Here is a 16,037-nt window from a genome sequence, read left to right on the forward strand (position 1 = left end):
CCTATGGGATTGAATTGAGCTAGTAAATCCCTTAAGTCATCAGAATGACTACTTAGTCCTCTGCAGTTCCATTGTAGGATGTTATACATTATTTAGATTTAGCTGAGGATGATTCGTCTGACTGTTTTTTGTTCGTGGGACATTTCTTCCAGTCTTTTTTTGGGAATGTGGGGCGTCCAATATCCATGGTGTCATCTGCATGGAGTTCTAGAATGGGCTCCTCGTTACTTAGCAGCTCATCTACATCCATATTATTGGTAGGCGATTCCATTTTTTTTGAGACTGAGTGAGATTTTAATTGTTCTTTTTCAACTGAGACTAATGGGGTATGAATAGGAATACTGATTGGAGTATTTGTGGCTTCGCTAGTTTTTTTCGGAGGATTATCTTTTTTAGAGGTTGAAAGTGTAAATTTAAGCCAATTCGCTAGAGAGGTGTTAGGCGGAACTGATACATCCGTTTGAGCTGCAGTAGAAACAAAGTTTCTAGTTCGAGCTGCATAAGAACGACCACTAGGCATGGTCGACATAACTTGTCTACGTGCCTCAGGAAACGTGACTTTATTTTCAATTTTGTATTTTTGTATTTTCTTTCCTGTTATCCATAGCTCACAAGTTTTGGAAAAGGCTGGATGGCTTCCTTTGCAGTTTGGACAAACAGGAGTTTTGACTGAACAATCTGCTTGGGTGTGATCTTTAGAGCCACAGATGGGACATGTGGCTTCCCCGCGACAAGCCTGCTGGGAATGGCCGTATTTCTGACATTTAAAGCAACGAACAGGATTCGGGATGTATGGTCGAATCTGGCAGTTTAAATAACCAGCTTTAATACAGGATGGTAAGTCTGGAGTGCTAAATGTCAGAATGATGGATCTTGTTGGAGTAAGATTTCCATCTTTTTTCGTCATGATCCGTTTTACATTTACAACTTTCTGACTGCTGAGTTCTTGGAGTAGTTCTTCTTCGGAGACTGTAATTAGATCCCACTCGCTGATGACACCTTTTGATGAATTTAGTGTTTTGTGGGGAGTAATTTCTACTGTCAACCCACCAAATGTTGTTGTTTTTAACAGCCGCTCAGAATGTTTTGAGGTGGCTGTTTCTATCAGAAGGTCTCCGGATTGCAGTCTTTTAACCATTTTTGGTGATCCAGCAATTGACTCCAAGATTTTCTGAATTAAGAATGGTGACAACTTACCCACAGGTTGGGCAGATAGGGAATGAATCACCAGGAAGTTTGGGCAATCGTCATGACATTCTGCTTCTCTTCGCAGTCTTTTAGGTTGACTTGAGTCATGGTCAGGTTTAGAATCTTCCGCTCTTGAGCTCAAAGGCTCTAAGTTTGGATAATGATTTTTATCCATGATCGCTCCTTTTTGCCCTGGGGGTTTGCCTTTACCACCCAGGTTACCGGCCCCGCCACGGGGAGGCAGGAGCAGTGCCGCTTGGTGGCCAAGCGTAGAGTTAGTAAGTTAGTACAGCTAGCTAAATTAAAGAAAAAGGTACTTGCCTTCTTCTGGGCTCTCTTCTTAGTGTTTTTAAGTAAGTAGAGCTACTTAACAGAAAATATTAATTCTAAGAGAAAAACAAGGAAAACTCTGTCACTTTGAGGAAAAACGCTTTATAAACTCGCAAGAATCGCTTGGCCACGGAAATGCTTGGCACCCGGGGCCATCCCACAGTGTGGTTGCTGGACAAGCAATAAAGTGAAAATGTAGTGGTTATGTTGTGCAAGTTTAACATATCACATTTAGTTATGATTGCATGTTTGCAATAGCGTGGAATCTTTTAGAAGCAGCAATTGTTTTCTTGCAAACCATGCAAAATATTATCTTCATTGCACTGTCCAAAGTTTCAGTATGTCACTGTCCATACTGAAACTTGGTCCTCAGCTAACTGTTTCCCAAACTAATCATTATTTATTAAGACCTACAAATGAATGACTAGGGGAACTTCTAGACAATATCAGTGGAGAGAACTTATTTTAAGTATAAAATTAAGGCCAGCAATAGGAAAAAATTGCTCAATAAGCCCAACAAAAGAAATACTTATAATCATAGGCACAGGATGCATAACATCAGTAGTTTAATTTATTATCATAATCACTATATTTAAAGTTGCAACACCACTCACAGCTAATCTATAAGTTCAGTGAGCATTTAAGTCAAGCCTTCCTCAATATATCTTCACTGGGGACACTGCATGTGCATATATATTAGAGAATAGGAAATTATCAGCAAAATTTTACTTGCCTTAGTATTAAATATAAACAATCATCAAAATTTGTGTTTACAGGAATACATTACTATAAAATCTTAAAAAAACTTATTCAAATTGGTCTTCAACAACAGAAAGAAAGCAACTTCACTTTTAAAAAAAAGTTACTAAAATGACTTTTACCCAAAATAAGTAATTAACAGTGGGAATAGCGATCAATTATTGGCCTTGAGAATAAAATAATACCTCAAACTTATATGCACAATTAATGGGGGTGGCAGAACAGTAGCCAAGAAACAGACCAGTTTGACAATTAAAAAATATTTAAATTAAAATTTGCTAACCTAATTGACAATTTACCTGGATTGGAAATTTAATAAAATATATAAAAAAAAAAATACCTGCATATTTTGCAAACAGGGGTTTACAAAACTGATATTTTAAGGGCTCAGTAACGCTTATTGACACTATTTCATTAATAAATGTACATTATTCATGCTGCAACTGCAGTTGACTCAATAAAGTACAATCATTTCTTAATTTACATTGATATATTCCTGTAAAGTTCCACATAAATTAAAAGCTGATTTCCCATAAGAAATAATGCAAAAGAGGTAGCTGTATGCAAGGACCATGAACAGGGGGTGACTTCCCAAACAGACAATTGTGGATTTATTTTTATTTGTGAAAAACCCATCAGATAAAACTTAAAACCCTTTAGAGGTCAGGGGTAGGATACACAGGGAATTTTTGCAGACGCTGCCCACACATGGAAGTCAAAACTTAGAGCCAGTTGAAATGGTGTCTTTGTCAGCACAGTTTATCAATGAAAGCAATGCCGCCAAATTTCAGGAATAAAAAAATTAAAGTCAATATAAAATAATGAAGTATAAAACAATGACTAGAAGAAATTTTAGAAATGAAATGTTTTTATTTCCTCAATTTTAGCATTGCTCTCATTGGTAAATTGAGCTGTTACATTGTGAGACATACCATCTCAGTTTGCTTTTCTAAGTTTCATTTCTATGTGTGATCAGTGTCTGCAAGAATTTTTTATTTATGTCAGATAGTTCCAAATTAATAATGTAATACTGTCATATGCTAGTGGTCTTATTTTGTGTTTTTAGCTTCATTTTATTACTGGAATTTATAGTTAAGTCTTTCTTTTATTTATTTTATTTCATATTTCTTTTAGAGATCTTTTGTTTTGATAAATCTAATACATGACTAAAAGCAGCAATCAAAAATACAATAGCAAATTGAGAAATTTGTTTAAAAATCATGGTGTTATTAAATGCCACAGAATTTTCCAGAAATTCTAGATATTCCAAGAATAATACGAATGGTTCTGTTCTGTGGTTTGTTTTTTTTTTTTTTATTTATCTGAAAATAATGAAAATATCTTACTTTATAGCCTTGCTTAGAGCATTTCCTGTGATATCTGTTGGATCAATTTCAAGCTGGTCAGGTTCTAGACATGTCAGCAGATTCTCCTTTGGGGGAGGGGGAAACAAAAAAAGGTGGGATTAGTTTCTTTACAGGAAGTATTTATGTAAATTAATTTGTATATTTATAATTATGGAAATGAGACTAACAAAGTATACAGTTTCATTTGGTTTTTTTAAGTGTTCATTCATATGTGTGGTCAATGAAATTTTTTATGCAATTCATAAAAAGCATGATAAAAAAAGCTGCAGCAATTATCAACCCACTGCATGATGGAAGCTTCCTCAACAATCCATGTTGAGGGAAATGGACCATAATCTGCCACGCTGGTCCAGTGCGAGTTGGCAGATTGACCGTATTTAGCAGTCAGGGGCTTTTATTTTAATATTAGAAATATACAGGGTGTTTCAGTTAAACGTTTCAGAACTTCTAAGAGGGGTAGGGTACATCCTGACAACTCGAAATCATATAGCAATGTGGGGTCGGAAATGCTTTCCTGAAGCGGTGTTGCACACAGAAGCACCATAAAGAAAAGAGACCGTAAGTGAGAAATCGTTTTAATAATACATGAAAAGAAGCAAAAGGTACATGGATTAAAGTAAGTGTTCGAAGTTTCTTCCACGGGCTACAATGCACGGCTCACATCTCCGACGCATGGACATCCGAACATTCTGGAATACTCCAGGCGAATTTCGAATTTCTTCGGCAGCTACTGCGATTCTTGCAACCAGCTCCTCAGCATTGTCAACAGGGGTGTCATAAACTAGCGATTTCATATGACCCCAGAAATAAAAATCAAGACATGATAGGTCGGGTGACCGAGCAGGCCAACGCACGGGACCACCACGTCCGATCCACTGTTGACCAAATGTGACATCCAGGTAGTTACGAACATCTCCGCTATAATGGGCAGGGGCTCCATCGTGTTGGAACCACATTGTGTGTTGCGTCGATGCAGAAATCTGTTCATCTCTCAAAAGTTGTGGCAATACTTGCTGCAGAAAGATCAAGTAGATAGGTCCGGTTAGACGACACGGTAACAGGTAAGGTCCGATGAAGTGATCTCCCATAATACCGGCCCATACATTGACAGAAAATCGAATCTGTGCTGCACGACATCGTATTGCATGCGGGTTCTCGACCGCCCAGATATGGTCGTTATGCGTGTTGAAAATTCCTTCCCTTGTGAAGGATGCCTCATCGGAAAACAACACTTCAGCAGGAAAAAGGGGATTTGTAGCACATTTTCCAAGGTACCACTGTGCGAAAGCAAAACGAGGTGCATAATCCTCCGGTTGCTGTATCTGGACACGCTGCCTGGAGTATTCCAGAATGTTCGGATGTCCATGCGTCGGAGATGTGAGGCGTACATTGTAGCCCGTGGAAGAAACTTCGAACACTTACTTTAATCCATGTACCTTTTGCTTCTTTTCATGTATTATTAAAATGATTTCTCACTTACAGTCTCTTTTCTTTATGGTGCTTCTGTGTACAACACCGCTTCAGGAAAGCATTTCCGACCCCACATTGCTATATGATTTCGAGTTGTCAGGATGTACCCTACCCCTCTTAGAAGTTCTGAAACGTTTAACTGAAACACCCTGTATATATATATATATATATATATTACTTAATAGAAAAAAGGAGACAAGCTCTATAGTCATTTGTAAAAGTATATTTGCTCAGGTAGCTAACAAACTAAATGAATATTTTGCATCGACATTCACACATGAGGAGTTATTCAGCGAGGGGAATGCCAGAGGTGTACTCAACTCTAGCAGTAAGCTAAAGAATCTTGTAATAACTGAGAGTAAAGTGGAGGAGAAATTGTTGAAGATAAACACAAGAAAGGCACCTGGGGTGGATGGGATCTATCCAGTTATATTAAAGGAGGCAGCAAAGGAAGTAAGCAAACCCTTAGCCATAATTATGAGAGCTTCCTTGGACTCAGGGGAGGTACCCATGGACTGGAGATGTGCAAATGTGACCCCAATTCACAAGGGAGGATCAAAGGCTGACACAAGTAATTATAGACCTGTGAGTTTAACTTCTGTTCCTGGAAAATTAATGGAGGCACTGGTTAAAGAAGCACTGCAGGATCATCTAGACAAGACTTCAGTTATAGCTCGGACACAGCATGGTTTTGTTAAGGGAAAGTCTTGCCTGAGCAATTTTATTGGATACTATGATGCAGTCACAAAAGAACTGGATGCAGGGAATAACTTTGATATTATATACTTGGATCTTAGAAAGGCTATTGATACTGTTGCACATGGAAGACTGCTGCACAATTTGGACCAGTGTGGCATTGGAGGCAAATTGCTGCTATGGATAAAGGGGTGGTTGAGGGGGAGAAGACAGAGAGTGGTAATTAATGGACACTGCTCATCATGGACTAATGTTATTAGTGGAGTCCCTCAGGGTTCAGTATTGGGTCCTTTATTGTTTTCTGTATTTATAAATGATATTGATGATGGTATATCAAGCTTAATGTCCAAGTTTGCAGACGATACGAAGTTGGTAGGGTTGTCAAGGACACTACTGACGCTATGCTCTGCAACAGGATCTGGAAAGGTTGAGCAGATGGGCTGAGAGGTGGCAAATGAAGTTTAACATTGACAAATGTAAAGTGCTACATATGGGAAACAGCAACCCCAGAGCAACGTATCAACTCTGTGGTACTACACTGACAGTGGTAGAGAATGGAAGGGACCTGGGGGTGGTTGTGCAGGCAGATATGAAGTTCTCTGAGCAGTGCAGACGGGCTGCAAGAGTAGCTCATGGTGTATTGTCAATGATATATAGGAATTTTTCTAGCAGGGATAAGGAGGTGATTATTCCCTTGTAAAAGGCAATGGTCAGGCCACACCTAGAGTACTGTATACAGGTCTGGAGGCCTCATTTCAAGAAGGGTGTAGAGCTGCTGGAACGAGTACAGAGAAGGGCAACAAGATTAGTGAATGGAACAAAGGGGTGCTCTTACGAAGAAAGGCTTAAGTTTTGCGAATTAGTGTCTGGAGACTAGGCACCAGCGAGGTGATCTGATAGAGGTGTACAAAGCCTTGAATGGTTTGAGCATGCTCAATGCTGATGGGATTCTTCCTCTTGCTCAGAATAATCACCTGAGAGGGCATAAATTCAAATTGAGGAAAGACAGATGTAGGATAGATGTGCGGAAATTTGCCTTTAGCCAGCGGGTGGTTGGTAGGTGGAACAGACTTCCATCCCTTGTCGTGGAAGTTGATAGCCTAAATAAGTTTAAGGCTCAGCTGGACAGGTATTTCGAACGAACAGAGGGGTGAAGTGGAAGTGGTTATTTTTTATTTATTTATTTTACTTTTTTTTTTTTTTTTTTTTGGCTGATGCTGCATAAGCTTGCTTTCCTGCATCAAATGCCTCTACTAATGCTAATGCTAAAATGCTAATTTAATTATTAACAGCAATTAAATAGCAATACTTTAACTGATAAAGTTACACTGGTGTTCAAAGAAAGTGCATCACCTATGAATTTCACATTTCTAACCCTTTTTTGCGATGCTTTGTTACATTAATAACTAGCAGCAACAAACAGAAATATAAACAGAAGATATTTATTAATAGTTAAGGCAACGCTAAGTAATATTTGACAGGTGCTTTTTTTTTTTTTTTGTAGTTGTTGGCACATCAGCTTCTGTGGCCATGATGCACCTCCCAAGGTTTTTGCAGTACTTTGATCCAAGCCCAAGGCGGGATTCAAACCCGCAACCTTTGGGTTGCCAGGCAGGCACTTTACCCACCTGGCTAACCCGGTCGGCTTTGACAGGTGCTCTCAAAATATTCCAAAAAGAGCATTTGCAACCTTTATACAACAGTTTTGGTAAACACTACAATTATGGCTGAAATGTTATCAGAAGCCCTCAATTTGCTTCAGTTTATCATCTTAAATGGAAAACAAAATGAAAAATTCACCAGGTGTAAACTAATATTTAGTTGCACCGCCTCTGGCTCTGATGACAGCAACACACCGTTGAGACATTGACAAGATCAATTTCTGAAGATAATCAACTGATAGTTTGTGATTCCAAACACGAATTATGGCTTCCTGAAGTTCACGAAGGGTCTTTGGTTTCTTTCTGGCAACTGCAAATTCCACACGATGCCAATAGTTCTCTATAGGATTGAGGTCCGGGCTGTTATCTGGCCAGCTAAGAGTTAATTGGCCGTTCTTACAACCATTTTTTCACCTGTAAAAAATGTAAACACGACCGCTAATGCAGAAATGAAGCTAAAGTAACTACAGAAGTGCCTACTTACACTTTTTGCCCAATGACAAGGTACAGAGTTGTCCCGAAAGATGCAGTTACTTGGCAGGTTGAAATGGTCTCTAATGGTTGGCAGCAATTTGCCTTCCAATATAGCCAGATATCCATTGGCAGCCAGATGGAACCTTTTATAAACTGCAGGTGATACAAAATGCAATACCTAAATATGAAATGCACCCCTATATCATTTGGCTGGTAGGGAATTTCACTGTAGACACCATACAGTCTGATGGTATTCTTCACCATGTCTATGGTGAATCGTTTGTCTCCCATCAGAGCCATGCAAGTTGAATTTCTTCTCATCTGAGAAAATAATGGGACTTCCACTACTCGGGGGTCCATTTGACATGCTCCTTACAACAAATTAATCAGGATTTTTCATTCATTTTTTGTGCAAGGAGGAGGAGCTTCTTCTTAGGACGACGGGCTACAAGTCCATTTTTGAAGAGGCATCTTCTGACTGTTACTGCACTTGCCACCACTCCTGTATGTTCTTCCCATTCTCTTTTCAGCTCAGACTAAAAAGCTTTACGATTTTTAAGGCATAAATGCTTCAAACGCAATCCTGTTTTAGTGTAGAGACTTGTTTGTATCTGGTTCCTTTTTTCCTATCAGCAGAACCAGTATTCTTGAGTTTGGAAAGAAATCTACTCACTGTTGACTGATTACAATACACTCTATAAGCAATATGACAGGAAGAACATCCTTCCTCATGTAAAGCAACAATAACTCTTTCTTCATGGCATCAACTGCACGTAACTCGCCATCCTAACAAGCAAGGAATGACGGCAACTCTTGCAGAGCATGCTTATATAGCTGAAAGTAACAGCTGATGCAATATTACGTCATCAACTACGCATGTCAGTCTTATCTGATGCAATCAGCAGAACCAGTATTCTTGAGTTTGGAAAGAAATCTACTCACTGTTGACTGATTACAATACACTCTATAAGCAATATGACAGGAAGAACATCCTTCCTCATGTAAAGCAACAATAACTCTTTCTTCATGGCATCAACTGCACGTAACTCGCCATCCTAACAAGCAAGGAATGACGGCAACTCTTGCAGAGCATGCTTATATAGCTGAAAGTAACAGCTGATGCAATATTACGTCATCAACTACGCATGTCAGTCTTATCTGATGCAATCTGTAAGAAATATTGCCATATACTTACATTATTCAGATTACAATTACTATTTTAAGGGGTGATTCACTTTCTTTGAACACCAGTGTATATGAAAAAGTCATGTCAATTTTGCTAAAAACATTTTAAAATAATTTTTTAAAAGTGGAAACAAAATCAAAATGCATCTAAAATCACGCTGATAAGATTAAAATGGGTATAAGATGAAGGGTATTGGCTGAAGGATGCCCTTAAAGTTTTGTGGGCCAACTGTTTTGCTCAAAATGTATTAACTCCTGTAAGCACCATGACTTTGGGACATTACACGATGTGCGGGTTTTCAACACTGCTAGACAACTAACGAAGTGTAATAAACTTCAAAATCCAGAATAAAGAATCTTCAACCTTACGATTAGCTAGCAAGTCCCATGGTAGGCAAGTGAAAAAAAAGGTAGACTTTCCACCGCAGAATGTGTTTAGGACTGTTAATTAACTTACATTCAGATAATCTCATCTGACCACACAATACCATCTACAAAGGATAATGTATGATCAGATGAGGTTGTCTGTTCTACAGTCGGTTATTTTATTTATATATTTATTTATTTATTATATTTATTTTATATATTTTATATTTATTGATATTTTACTTTTTTTATGTGTGATGTTATAATGTTAAGTGAACCCAAAGACAACTGTTTAGCACAATTTCTTTGAGATAAACAGTTTGACACACAGAATCTAGTAGGGATAAAGTCAACACTATCTTGAAGTACAGCTGAAACGTGTACTTTAAGATAGTGTTCCTGGCGGTGCAAATCATGTTAGTAGCAATTTGTACGTTCCATTAAAAAATGCTTATGCATGCTATTGAAATTTAAAAAGAAAAGAGAAGATTATCTTGGAAATAAATGCCCCGAAGCATTTCTGAAGAAGACAACTCCTTGTGCAACAAACCAACGAGTGCCAAGCCAATAATGAGTGATCAACGAGTGTTTATTTAGTCGATGATGGTGAAGAATAAACATTCTTTAAGATTTTTAAGTCAAATAATTTCTCTGTTATTATAATTTGCTTGATTTTACAGGCTACGTTTTCATTTCTTTGGAAAAATCAATCATTGTTATAATGCAGTGCCTGGGATCCAAAGCATCACATCATGATAAGCGGGATTGCATTAGAAAATTCTAACCATTTTTCGGCATTCAAACTTCATACACACTATCAGTTTTGTTCCGTCTTTTTTTTTTTTTTTTTTTTTTTTTTTTTTGTGCAATAAATACTACATCTAAGAAAAATCATGCAAAGAATAATAATGGAAATAATATGCAATTGTGTTATTTCAATATTTTATTGATGCACTGTACAATAAAGTATTTAAAAAACCAATATTCACGTTGTTAAATATACATAAACATGATAAACACACACCTTTTTTCCCAAAAACAAATCAATACTCACAAAAACTTCTTTTCGACATGATTGTATTGACTATTACGTTCGTGTTTTGAAATTAACAAAAGGTCAAAAATTGGGGAGAGAAAGGAAAACAATATACCCTGTGTTCTTTCAACTACTGTCTTTCATTTTTTTAAAAAAACTGTATCAAGGGTTGACTGTTTCATTTTAACAATTTCATTAAGTTGTTTTAAATGCAAAATTGAGAGGGAATCTACCTTTTCTGTTTCAAGAAATTTAAGTCCAGTTTGGAAACTAGCAAGTGCCTCTGTGATCTTAGGTGGTGGTGCCTCTGGCTCCTTGTTTTTTTTTTTTTTTATCATCTCTGATTTTAAGTGCAATCCAGAGAACTTTTTAAAAAATACTATATATGTCCAAACAATTTGCAGTAAAGTTACAAGGCGTATCGTGGATTTGTGTTAAATTGAAAATAGTGCCACGTGTTCACAAGGAATCAAAAACATTGATCTTCAGTGAAAAACACGTTTCAACTGTACCTTTCAAAGCCTACACCAACAATTATTACATTTACTGAATGAAGGGATATACTGGTAGGGATGAATAGTACACCATGTCTTGAATGAGGATAGTGTCTGCAGCACTGAACAGCTCATCACTGGTCAACACAAACACATCAATGATGCAGTAAAAATATTTATCACTGCTACATGATGCACATTTTTCATTGTACTTTAAGTATTAGCCTTATATAAATTACTGATTAACAAAGATAAATCTTCATATCCTGCAGTATCTATGGAATGAACTACACAACATTAGGGCTGAATAAAAAGAGCACAGAAACAACAGTACTACAGACTTGGGTTAAGTATACTTACTGCATCTGCTCTACAAACAGTGATAGCCATACGTCGACTCAACAACTTCAAAAATGGAACCTTCTTAATGTCTCCAATGAGACAAAATGTGTACAGTCGCTCCTTGAGTTCTTGGTTAGACCGAATAACAAGGGCAAACAAGTTCCTGCACTCTGAAAGAATAAATATAAAGAGTCAATTTTTAAAATATACATTTTGAAAACTATATGATATTATATTAGCCAGAAGTTGCATGGATAATTATATATAAAAAAAGTCTTCAGGCACTTATCAAAAATCATTATTTCATTCACTTAAAAAAAGTAAAAGCCATTTTTTTGCTTTTTCATTTACAGGTAGTTCCCGGTTTGTTTTTTTTCCAAGTATCAACAAAATCGAAAATACAAACGTTAATTGCAAAAAATTAATGTTAAAACATTCATAAATATTGCATTTCAAACCACGCATGTAGCTATACAATACAGCATATCCCGCTTTACAATATTAATCCATTCCAGAGACACCGCCGTATTGTGAAAATATCGTAATGTGAACCCAATAACACATTGTTTTTTGGTAATTCGTTCCACAGCCTTGGAAGTTTAAATTTTTTCTAGATAACTCTCTAAAATGTCGATTTTAAAGTGCAAATTGTATTAGTTACCAATTCAAATCACTAAAATGCACTACACTTTCATCATTATCATATGTTCTGTTGTAAGAACCAATTTTGAACGATTTTGTGATATTTTTCTAAAGCACATTTCTGGAGGTCACGACCATAAAACAATTTGCACCTTCCGGTTTATTGGGCTTTTCTGTTAGTGCAATCAATTATAAACGGGTACTAAACTCGATGTTATTGCATTTGCGAAACTACTGATAGCTGGAATTGTGTGGTTTTTTAGGCTATTATGGTGAAATGTGTTTCCCCTTTACTGAAATCTTCAATCATATAAAAAACAAAAATTTTCAGAACCCTCTCTTCATTCCTTTTTTTAAGCTTCGTAAACTTGTTACTTTGCGCAAATCGTGTTAGTTCAAATTTGTGCATTCCATTAAAAAACATGCTTATGCATGCTATTGAAATTTAAAAAGAAAAGGGAAGATTATCTTGGAAATAAACGCCTTGAAGCATTTCTGAAGAAGACGACTCCTTGTGCAACAAACCAACGAGTGCCGAGCCAATAACAAGTATTCAACGAGTGTACATTTAGTCAGTGATGATGGTGAAGACTAAACATTAAGATTTGTAAGTCAAATGATTTCTCTATTATTATAATTTGCTTGATTTTACGGTTTTCATTTCTTTGGATAAATCAATCATTGCATAAACAAACTAATTAGCTAACTAATTTCATTGTTAATAACACAACTCCTATTTTTACATTGTCTATGGGAAATAAATTCCCACTTTACGAGCACACGCTAGGAATGAATTAACTCGTAAAGTTGGGAGCTACCTATATTTATAATCATGTATCTCAACACTGATTGTGTCCTTTGTGATCACTGATTTGCAATCTGAGTTTCCAATTTCTGCGATAGCTAACCTGGTACAGTAAACCCTCGATTTAATGGACCCCGATATAACAGATTTCATGGACCGGACAAATAATAATACAGTAATGTACATATTAATCTCGGCCATATTATTTTTTTTTTAGGTTATACAAAACTTCAATGTTAATATTAATTAAAAATTAATAATTATTACCTATTTCCATTATTGTTTTGATAATTACTCACTTTTATTTTTATAATCAAATTCAGGAAATTGTTTATTCTTTCTGAAAATGTGTTCAAATAACTGTTTTCCCAGATTACAGATTAGAGTAGGTGGTAACTTGCGAGCTGAACATGACTCGGGACACTAAACTGCAGTTTGTAGGTGGTAGATGACTTTCATCAACCGGTGAAATACCACCACTTTGCTTATTGGAGGCTTGAAGTGGTGAAACCCATGTTTAGTCTCTAGAGCAAAGTTTCCGGATGATATTACCAACTGCAAATTCAAAATGGGAGGCATTCAAAAAATTAATCTTGGAAGCTAATAGGTTTTACATACTAACTAAGATTTTTCAAGGTTTAGGCCTAAATGGGTGTCAGATGAACTAATGAGACATGTGGCAGAGAAGAAAAATGCATGGGATACATATAAATTAACACGTGACACAGAAGCCTATGATAGATATAAGTTGATCTGTAACAAAGTTACAAAGGAGGTTAGGCAGGCAAAGGCAGATTACGAGAAATCTTTGGCAAGGGATGCAAAGAAAAACAGCAAAGAGTTCTTTACCCATGTAAACTCTAGAAGGAAAGGGATGAATCAGATTAGTCTACTGGATATTGATGGTTCAAATGAGTATTTTGCATCTACATTCACACGAGGAGTTATTCAGGGAGGGGAATCCCAGAGGTGAATTAAACTCTGGCAGTGAGCTAGATGATTTTGAGAGGAAAGTGGAGGATAAATATTTGAAGATAAACATAAAAAAGGCACCCAGGTGGATGAGATCTATCCAGTTATATTAAAGGAGGCAGAAAAAGAAGTAAGCAAACCCTGAGCCATAATTATGAGAGCTTGCTTGGATTCGGGGGAGGTACCCATGGACTGGAGATGTACAAATGTGACCCTAATTCACAAAGGAGGATCATAGGTGACAAGTAATTATAGACTTGTTAGTTTAACTTCTGTTCCAGGGAAGTTAATGGAGGCACTGGTTAAAGAAGCACTGCAGGATCATCTAGACAAGACTTCATTTATAGCTCGGACACAGCATGTTTTTTTTAAGGGGAAGTTTTGTCTGACCAATTTGATTGGATACTATGATGGCGAACTCTAATCCTCTAATTCCTCTAATCATAAAGGAACTGGATGCAGGGAATAACTTTGATATCATATATTTGGATCTTAGAAGGGCTTTTGATACTGTTGTACATGGAAGACTGCTACACAAATTGGAGCAATGTGGCATTGGAGACAAATTGCTGCTTTGGATAAAGGGATGGTTGAGTGGGAGAAGACAGAGTGGTAATCAATGGACACTGTTCTTCGTGGACCCTTGTATAATCTTATTAGTGGAGTCTGTCAGGGTTCAGTTTTGGGTCCATTGTTTTCTGTATTCATAAATGATATTGATGATGATATATCAGGCCTAATGTCCAAGTTTGCAGACGAAGGTTGGCAGGATTGTTAAGGATACTAATGACAGTACGCTGCTGCAACGCGATCTAGAAAAGTTGAGCAGATGGGCTGGTAGGTGGCAAATGAAGTTTAACATTGACAAATGTAAAGTACTATATATGGGAAGCAGTAACCCCAGAGTAACGTATCAACTCTGTGGTACTACTGACAGTGGTAGAGAATGAAAAGGACCTGGGGGTAACTGTGCAGGCAGATATGAAGTTTTCTGAGCAGTGCAGAAGGTCTGCAACAGTAGCTCATGGTGTCTTGTCAATGATATACAGGACTTTATATAGAAGGGATAAGGAAGTGATTATCCCCTTGTATAAGGCAATGGTCAGGCCACACTTGAGTACTCTATACAGGTCTGGACTCATTTTAAGAAGGATGTAGAGCTGTTGAAACGAGTACACAGAAGGGCAACAAGATTAGTGAATGGAACGAAGGGTTTCTCTTACGAAGAAAGGCTTAAGTTTTGCAGATTACATTGTCTGGACACTAGGCACCTGCGAGGTAATCTGATTGAGGTGTATAAAGCCTTGAATGGTTTGAGCATGCTCAATGCTGATGGTATTCTTCCTCTTGAATACCTGAGGGGACACAGATTCAGATTGAGGAAAGACAGTTGTACGATAGATGTGCTGAAGTTTGCCTTCAGCCAGCGGGTAGTTGATTGGTGGAACAGACTTCCATCTTTTGTTGTGGAAGTTGATAGCCTAAATAAATTTAAGGCTGAGCTGGACAGGTATTTGGAATGAATGGAGGGGTGAAATGGGAGCTTTTTTTTTTTTTTTGGCTGATGCTACATAACTTGCTTTCTTGCATCGTAGGCCTCTACTAGTGCTAAAAGTCATATGCAGAACAATAGCAAAAATAAAAAAACCGTTCATTTATCATTGGCTTCAAAGAACACTGTTATACAGGGCATTAGCAAAGTACATATCAGTCCTGAACTCTCAGCTTTCCATTCATTGTTTTCCTATGTTCTACTGCACTTTCTGTTAGATCTTTAGCTCTCACCAGAGTAAGTTCTCTTTCCTCTAATGCAGCATTTCCCAAACTGGGGTCTTCAGATCCCTGAAGGTCCATAGACTAGTTCCAGGGGTCCACGAAACAGACCCTCTGGAACTGGTGAGATTATTTGTCCTATGTATAGCAAATTGATTATAAATAAAGTTATTATTATATATTTATGTTAAAATAAGAATAAAGTTGAGTTGATTTAAACACAAAACTTTAAATTTTCTTTTCAGAAAACCCAGTATATATATACATGCACGCACAGGTAGTTCTCGATTTTCCGAGTTAATTTGTTCCTACTGCGCGCTTGTAAAGTGGGAATTTATTTCCCATAAATATAATGTTAAAAATAGGGGTTACGTTATCAACAATGAAATTAGTTAGCTAATTAGTTTGTGTTTAAACGATTGATTTATCCAAAGAAATGAAAACATAGCCTGTAAAATCAAGCAAATTATAATAATA

The 16,037-nt window shown here is 37.0% G+C and overlaps 1 protein-coding gene across 1 annotated transcript in view; it reads right to left on the bottom strand.

Annotated features, from left to right (window-relative positions):
* LOC150091803 (protein ECT2-like) overlaps positions 1 to 16,037 on the bottom strand; it is a 76,657-nt gene that overhangs the window by 11,681 nt on the left and 48,939 nt on the right. Inside the window, exons 13-14 of the mRNA XM_090369793.1 lie at positions 11,387 to 11,538; positions 3,624 to 3,709 (exon numbers count right to left, since the gene is read on the bottom strand). Of these exons, the coding sequence (XP_090225919.1) occupies positions 3,624 to 3,709; positions 11,387 to 11,538 (238 nt within the window). The remainder of the gene's footprint in view (positions 1 to 3,623; positions 3,710 to 11,386; positions 11,539 to 16,037) is intronic.

The sequence above is a fragment of the Mastigoproctus giganteus genome, chromosome 1 (genome assembly GCF_048544385.1).
Source record: "Mastigoproctus giganteus isolate SK-2022 chromosome 1, ASM4854438v1, whole genome shotgun sequence".
Classification (NCBI taxonomy): Eukaryota; Metazoa; Arthropoda; class Arachnida; order Uropygi; family Thelyphonidae; genus Mastigoproctus; species Mastigoproctus giganteus.